Source organism: Arachis duranensis, chromosome 7 (assembly GCF_000817695.3).
Source record: "Arachis duranensis cultivar V14167 chromosome 7, aradu.V14167.gnm2.J7QH, whole genome shotgun sequence".
Taxonomy (NCBI): Eukaryota; Viridiplantae; Streptophyta; class Magnoliopsida; order Fabales; family Fabaceae; genus Arachis; species Arachis duranensis.
Window position 1 is genome coordinate 64,425,992 of NC_029778.3, and position 7,843 is coordinate 64,433,834.

The window sequence follows — 7,843 nt, forward strand, 5'->3', positions numbered from 1 at the left end:
AAACTTAGCCATTATCTTTGCAAAAGTTCTAGAACTGTAGTAAAACTTTGCGTATCTAGATTCATCACCTCTGCTGCTTCATTTATTGTCATTGATCAATAAATTGGTCAGATCCATCTTTCACAAGCTACTCTCACTACAAGTTTTCGTATGTGGTGAAAGATTCACACTTTGATGTCAGTTCCACACTCACCGTACCACGATAAAATTCTATTCAAACTTGTGGTGAAACCATATGAGAGGAAAGTTCTAAAAAGAAAAAAAAAACTGTGGGATGAAAAATTTTATTATCTTTACTATTATTATCATCCATATATACACAAGAACATTAGATACATTTATCCTAATAAATATACTCTAATAATCTATATATACCAAAATACTTTAGAAGTACCTAATTAATAAATTGAAATATTATTTAATATATAACTTTAATTACACATAATATGTTTTAAAATGGATTTTATAAATAACAAACAATAACAAAGACCAAATACACTTATACCAATTATTAGTCGCAACAGAAAATAGTGTTAATTTCAATTAATTGAAAGAATGAAATTAAAAAAAAAGGAGTGACTTACCTGTCACAATTTGCAAGTGGTGAGAGTATTACAATATTTAGTTCAGGAATAGAGATTATTTGTGTTGATAACTTTAAATTCAGAGATTTTATGCATGTAATTTTAAATAAAAGAACACGACAAAAATGATTGTTATAGTTCAGCAACAAGGTCTAAAGATTTTAGAAAATTAAAAAAAGAAAAAAGAAAAATATTATAAAATTGAAAAAGACGAAAGAAGACTAATACAAATTCTTTTCGAGAATTAAAAAAAAAAAAAGAAAAGAAGGCGAAGTTGAATGAATGGGGATTAAGATTCTATGTTTTTTTTTAGTAGCAAATACAATACTGTCCAATTCTTTTTTTTAAATAATTTATTTAAAATTTATTACGTATATTAGTTTGATTTAACCAAATTTAAATTTATATATTGTATTAAGATATATATACATATATCATCAACTAATTAAAACATGTAAAAAGGTATGTAATATCTTCAAATTAATTGGATATAACAAAATCATTTCCTTCCAGGTCAAGAAGAGAAAAAAAAAAGAGAGAAAATGACGAGTTTGCTGAATATTTATTTGAAAAACAAATAAATAAATAAGTATTTTTATTTCGTTGGATTATGGCAAGCAAAAAAGCTAACGGGCCCATTGTGACCTATCAAATTTCAAGTTCGAAGTTGTGTTTTATTTGTACTTTTTAATTTTAGAAAAATCCGAATTCCGTAGCTAGTATCTTGGTTCTTGACTCTTGAGAGAGCTAGAAAATAAGAATCAGGAAGTTTCGTTATCCAAATTGAATCTCATCCAATGCGCAAAGCATTAATATACGCGCTTGGAAGGAAGTTTCAATTTTCAAACTGTTGACCAACGACAAGTGATTCACCTTAAAAAGACTATTATCATTTCTTCTAATGTGGTGCAAATTGCCACATAAATAAAAACGTAAAATAATGAACCTTGCTATAGTCTCCTCATACTCGTCTAAAACTCGCGGATTCGAGTTGTGAAGGAGGTTATTTCTAAAGAATCTTGAACCTTGGTTTCCTTGTCTTTTAGAGTTGTGAAGGAGGTTATCTCTAAAGAATTGAGACAACAATAATGGAGAAACAGCAAGAATTAGAGTGGGCTGAAGCCCAGAAAATTATAATAAGTGAAGACCTTTTGGTCAAAGCAAAACAACAGCTTCTGTTTCTGGCAGAAGTTGATAGGAATCGTTGCCTCTATGGTGGCTCAGTTTTAGAGCGAGCTACTTTCAGGTACGTATTCTTCTTTGATTATATTGTTTACTGAGATCAAAACAGTTCTGACTTTTGAAAATGAACAAATTAATCCTTAAATTTACAAATGGTGAATCTCCTCTGTTTCCAATTCAATTGTAGTTAATGGAACCTTATAGTGTTAACGTAACATCCCAATAGTAAAACAACGTGGCTAAAATTTTAGAATAATCAAATAGATATCTCAAATTGGTTAATTGTATTCATTTTAGTTTTTACACCAATTTAACCAATTTGAAACACTTATTTGATTATATTAAAGTTTTAATCATATCACTTTATTATTGAAATGTCATGCTGACACTTTTAATATTTCATGTTACGGTGTTAACAAAACTTGAATTAGAAACAAAGGAGATTCATAATTTGTAATTTCAGAGATCTAATTTGATTATTTCCAAAAGTATGTTATGATGAGCGCTAGGCATTACCTCATTGTTTATTTATAGGCTTGTAAATTGTAATAGAAAATGTTCCCTCCTAAAATGAAATAAGATACTAGCTGTTTATCATTACAGGTATAAATATTGCTGGCTTCCTTTACTAGCCAAACATGTAGAGACACCAATGACACAAGAGCCTTTGGTAGTGCCTCTTGATTGTGAATGGATTTGGCATTGTCATAGGCTTAATCCGGTATGCTTCACAGCTTCAGCACCAAAATCACAATGCTAATATGTGAAACGATAGAATTTATTTGTTTATTTACGTGGACTACTACTATAATATCATGTTTCAATGAGTGTGCTATTTGGTCTTCTTGTAATTAGCTGTTACTCTGTGTGTGATTATTTATTTGTCAGGTGCGTTACAAGAGCGACTGCATGGATCTTTATGGGAGAATACTTGATGATTTGAATGTGGTTTCTTCAATTCTAGGAACCAGCAATGAGGAAAGTGAAAAAATCTGGAACACAATGTATCCAAGTGAGCCTTATGAACTTCATCTGGACAGTGACTCATTTCAAGACTTTGATGAAAACTTGTTGGGAGACCCAGAAAGTACCACAAAGTATGATTTAATCTCGGCTGTTAAAAGACAAACTACTTTCTTCTATCAGGTAACCAAGAAATTTAGAATGTCACACAAAGTTTATCATTAAAATTGTCTATGTCAATGCTTTTAAGTTTCAAAAAGTTAGTGTTTTATTTTTCCTTTCCTCAATTCCTTCTGAGTCAGGCTTAGACTCCTAAGTTAGTTGTTATTCCCAACCTCATTATCAATTTGTTAAAACTTTGAGGTAATAACAGGTTTCTAGGTCATATTGGAATGATGATACCTTCCTTGAAGGAGCCGTGGCGCGATACAAGGGGTTTCTGTATTTGATCAAGAGGAACAAAGAAAGGTCTATGCGTCGTTTCTGCGTCCCAACATATGACGTTGACCTCATCTGGCATTCACACCAGTTGCACCCTGCATCTTACTGCAAAGATCTGGTGGCAATTATGGGCAAAGTGTTGGAGCATGATGACACAGATTCGGACAGAAGCAAGGGTCAAAAGCTGGATGTTGGATTTTTCGAAACCACCAACCAATGGGAAGAGACATTTGGAACAAGATACTGGAAAGCAGGAGCAATGCACAGGGGTAATCCCCCATCTCCTCTTACCTTTGATAAGTTCAAAGTAGATGCTATGCAGAATGATTCGACTCCATCCAATAAAAACCAGAATCTGATTCAGCTTCCACAGAAGATGCTTGTGGAGGTAGGTTCCTATAATTTTTATTGCTAATGTCTTTAAAGGCATAAAACATTATAACATTTGATGATTCTTACTTAGGTGATGCTTGAGATTGTTGATGTGAGAGACTTACCATCTGGGCATAAGGGTAAACTAGTTGTATCCTTCAAGAAGAAACAAGAAGATATACTTTTCAATGCTAAGAAACAATTAAGCGTTTCGTCACAGCCGGAAGGGAAACAAGTTGCTGTCTTCCAATGCGAAAGCAGAGGCGAGCTGGTCCTTGAGCTCATTTACCGCCCATGTGTCAACTTTCGAATGGTGCGGCCGGCCAAAGTTTTGGGAAAAACTTCAATAAATCTCGAGGATTCGCAAAATGCAGCATGTAAACTACCACTTCAGAAGTGGTTAGATTTGACGTCTGCAGTCAAATGGTCGAAGCCTATTAGTATTTGCGTTGGTCTCTCTTTGACTCCTCCTGTTCCGGCGCCATACAAGTTGCAAATGGTTTCCACCCGTCCATCCATACGAAGCTATGCTCCATTCCTGCCTTGGAGAAAGTTTCAACAAACAAAAAATTGGACAAATGTTGTGGATGAGGCTGGCAACGAGATCATAAACATCCACAGCCGGTAAGCGAAAGCCAAACATGCAGAATTTAGAATATTATTATCCAAACTTTTAGCAGTAACAATGGTGAAGAGATGATCATATTTTACCACATGACAGTAAGTAAGTAGGTGTTTCTATAAGCTTTTTTCTTAGATTTGTGTGAGAATGTACTTTTCTTATATCCTTCTAACATGCTTATATTTAGATAGTGCTGTTAATTTAGGAAGGAAGACTAAGATAGCTGTTATATCTAATTGCCATCTATGGCTTTTATTTTCTGACTTTTCTTGCTTGATTTTTCTGTTACCTGCGTAATTAGATACTAAATTTGTGTTATCTTGCCTTTTTGCGTAAAATAGGAACTTGACAACTGAGAAATCAAACACTAACATCAAGTTAGAAGTGGTTGGCACAACTGCATCGGATGAAACTCATCTCCTGGCAGAACTAAAGGGAACAACGTGGTCTATGATGAACTCCGATTGGACGTTACAGAGAAAGAAGAGCAGTGATGAAGATGAAAATGTATTTGAGCTCACAGGCACCCGGAAGGTCATCTTCATATCTTTGTCATTCTTAAATCAAATTCCAATAGAGAAGCATTCTCATAAAGATTCAATGTTACCTTCACTCTCAATACTTGTGATTTGTGATCTTTCCCAGGTGATTATTTTTCCTGGTAGAAAATTGGAGTTTGAAACTAGATACTATGGAAATGAAAGAGGAAATTGCTTTCTTACAGCAGTAGAATTCTCACCGAAGGATCCATATGGGAAGGCAGTGGCTTTGATGAATTTAGCATATGGTTTTTTAGAGGTATTTTATTTCTTGAAAATAATTATTACAGTTACATCTTGGTTTATTATTCTTCTAGTAATATTTTATTGATTTTTGAGTGCTTTTAACAGATCAAGGAAGAGTGGCTAGTACTCCCTGCCATATTGTCTGCATTTGTTCTCTCTAACTTCCCCCATTTCAGTGATGGCATACAAAATGGGAATAAATAAAAAGGAAATGAGAAAAGTTGAAGATATATGGATTCTAGGAAAATATGTTTTTCCTCTTGAAATTTCCCATGTGAGGCCATTGGTCCGGAAATAGCCGCTGATACCTGATAATACGTGTAACCAACTCAATTGGCAAGCAAATGACTAATGCTATTTTAAACATCACTTATTATATAATCTCTTTCATGTAAATTCATGTAAATATATTTCTATACTTGAATACACGCTCAACTTTTTATACTCAACCCCTCACATCATAAATTCTCACCCTCCTAATAATGTAGCCAAACCAATTCCAATTACATTCCATAGCTGTTTAACGCGTGTAAACACATGGGATGTTTGGTTATTCCTTTCGGTTGGGTGATTGATTCAGAATTTCAGTTTTGTTAACCTTGGTAGCTAAACAATCTTCAATCTCTCCATTGGAAAATTTAGTTCCCCGGTCACATCAACCATTAACCAAATTCGTTTGCCAATCATCAATCAATTGCATCACAATGGCAAGCTATATGCTAAAAATTGAAAAATATCAGTCTTTTACTCATCAGAAAACTAACGCATCAAACAAACAAAAAAGCCACTGAACCACAGAATCACACAATGAATATTGCAGAAAGAATAATGGAGACAGGATCACTGATGGAAAAGGAATATACTATTGAGAAACTAGTTACACTCTTAACAAATCTCCAAATCCATTTTTTTAATATGCACAAGAAACAATAATATCCATGACAATAACCCCAAATTTAACAAGGAAAAAAAAATTGAAACACCAAAACTAAGCGAAAGCGTTGCGCCACGAAACGAAGGAACCAAATATCGACTTGTATCAAACTATCACACAACACAGCATACGAACAAATCACAGTTCTTCTCAGTTCCACCCGTCACCGCTGGGAGCCGCTGCCGCCTGCGGTCGTACCGCATATGCAACCTGCGAGTAGCCTCGCTCCGCAGCCGAACCAACCTCGGAACCGCCGTAACCACCATTCTGCGCCGGTGCATGCGACACTGGCGTCGGTGCATGTGAAACCGACGCCGGCGTCTTCTGAATCAGATAAACCGGACCGGGACCAACCGGTCCGGCCACCGGTGTTATTGCCTGGTAGACTCCAGAAGGCGTCTGAATGATATAAACCGGAGCCGGTTCAACTCCGGTTCCAGAAACCGGCAAAGAGTAACCGCCACCATGACCAACCGGGTTGTGCAAAAACGAGCCATGAACCGGAACGGGAACCGGTCCATTTCCGTGAACCGGTCCTGAATTAGGCGGTTTCTCTTGATTCTTCTGAGCGTAATACTCAACGCCGTTCTCTTCGGTGCTTTTACGTTGAGGCTGTGGTGGTTGGTCACTGGTCGTGTTGTTGTTCCGGAGGTGAAGCCTCTGCATCTCCTGCACGTGCCTAACGAATTCAGTTTCTCCAACTGCTTCTGGCGCGTTTTCCGAGGATCCAATAGAGAAATCCGGAACGGTTGGAGCGGAAGGTGCGGGATCCATTGAAATCGCGTGATGTGGTTTATGATTATCTAATCCGAACAGAAAATCCGGATTCAATGCCGCGAAAGATGGATGAGGCAGTTGCGTAGGAGACGAGGAAGAAGAAGGTTCTGGAATCCGAACGGAGTTGAGAGCGTCCACGAACCACTGACGCTCGGGTTTGGTAAGAACTGAAGGGTGAGGAGGAAGAGGCGCATTGTTGGTGGTGGTTGCGGTTGTGGTTGTGATGGTTGTGGTGGTGCTGGTGGTGGTGTTGGGGAGAGGAAAGAGGATGAGCCTCAGGCGTGCGGGTCTAGGTGAGGAGCGGCACAGGCGATCGTACTCGACCATCATGTGGTCGAGGTCTTCGTCATTGGTGACGGAAATGAGGGCGTCGAGGTCCTCGCCAGGAAGCTGGTACTTGAAGCAGACATCGGCGTTAGCGATGGAGCAGAGCTTGGAGACGAGGGCAGAGAATTTGACGTGGCGATCGACAGCGACGATCTTGGTGTCGCCGCCGATGTAGGTGAGCTGGTTATCGTGAGGGCGGGGCTGGATCCTTCCGCCGTAGCTGCACATGAATTTCACCTTGGCGGTTGTAGCGGCGGAGGATGGCGGAGGCGGTTCATCGATGAAGGAGTTATTGCTGTTGTTGTAGTGGTTGCCGTTGTTGTCAGCGTCCCGAGAGCGCGGCGATGAGTCACGAGAATCGGCGACGTTGAAATTGTTGGTGCCGTTGGCGGTAGTGTTGTTGTCCATGGCGGAATTGCGGGTGGAATTTGGGGAATTAGGGTTTGGAGGAGGCCATCGAAATTAGGGAATTGAGGAATGGGAGAGTGGAGTCTGGAGCGTGGTTGGTGTTGTGAGAAGTGAGGTGAAAATGAAAAGAAAAACGGCGTGACGGCAGTGTTGAGAGAAGTGGGTTGGATTTTTAACTTTTTATGGTTGGGTGGGGTAGGGAGCGCTGAACAAGTGTCAGATCCGTGGAAGAGAAGAATTGCGCATGACAAGCACCTAATTTAATTTAATTAATTTAATTTAATCCTTCTTCTTTATTATTATTATTTTTTCCCTTAATTATTTTTCTAGAACAACAATCACTTTGTGGCTGATTTTTTTGGATAAGATTTGGGGCGTGAAAAATGCTGGGATATGATCATTACAGGTAATTTATACTGTTATGACGGCGTTATTTTTTAGAATTTTA

The 7,843-nt window shown here is 37.8% G+C and overlaps 2 protein-coding genes across 2 annotated transcripts; one reads left to right on the forward strand and one right to left on the reverse strand.

Annotated features, from left to right (window-relative positions):
* Positions 1–1,477: 1,477 nt before the first annotated feature.
* Positions 1,478–5,677, forward strand: LOC107459342 (glycine-rich domain-containing protein 1). Its single transcript, XM_016077567.3, has 8 exons — positions 1,478–1,830; positions 2,370–2,487; positions 2,655–2,912; positions 3,103–3,558; positions 3,634–4,166; positions 4,506–4,698; positions 4,810–4,962; positions 5,055–5,677. Exons 1-8 carry the CDS (start codon positions 1,673–1,675, stop codon positions 5,151–5,153), a joined length of 1,968 nt encoding a protein of 655 aa, XP_015933053.1. The 5' UTR covers positions 1,478–1,672; the 3' UTR covers positions 5,154–5,677.
* A 149-nt stretch (positions 5,678–5,826) lies between these two features.
* LOC107459343 (uncharacterized) lies at positions 5,827–7,558 on the reverse strand. Its single transcript, XM_016077568.2, has one exon. The coding sequence runs from the start codon at positions 7,393–7,395 to the stop codon at positions 6,034–6,036; it is 1,362 nt and encodes a 453-aa protein (XP_015933054.1). The 5' UTR covers positions 7,396–7,558; the 3' UTR covers positions 5,827–6,033.
* Between the last annotated feature and the right edge of the window lie 285 nt (positions 7,559–7,843).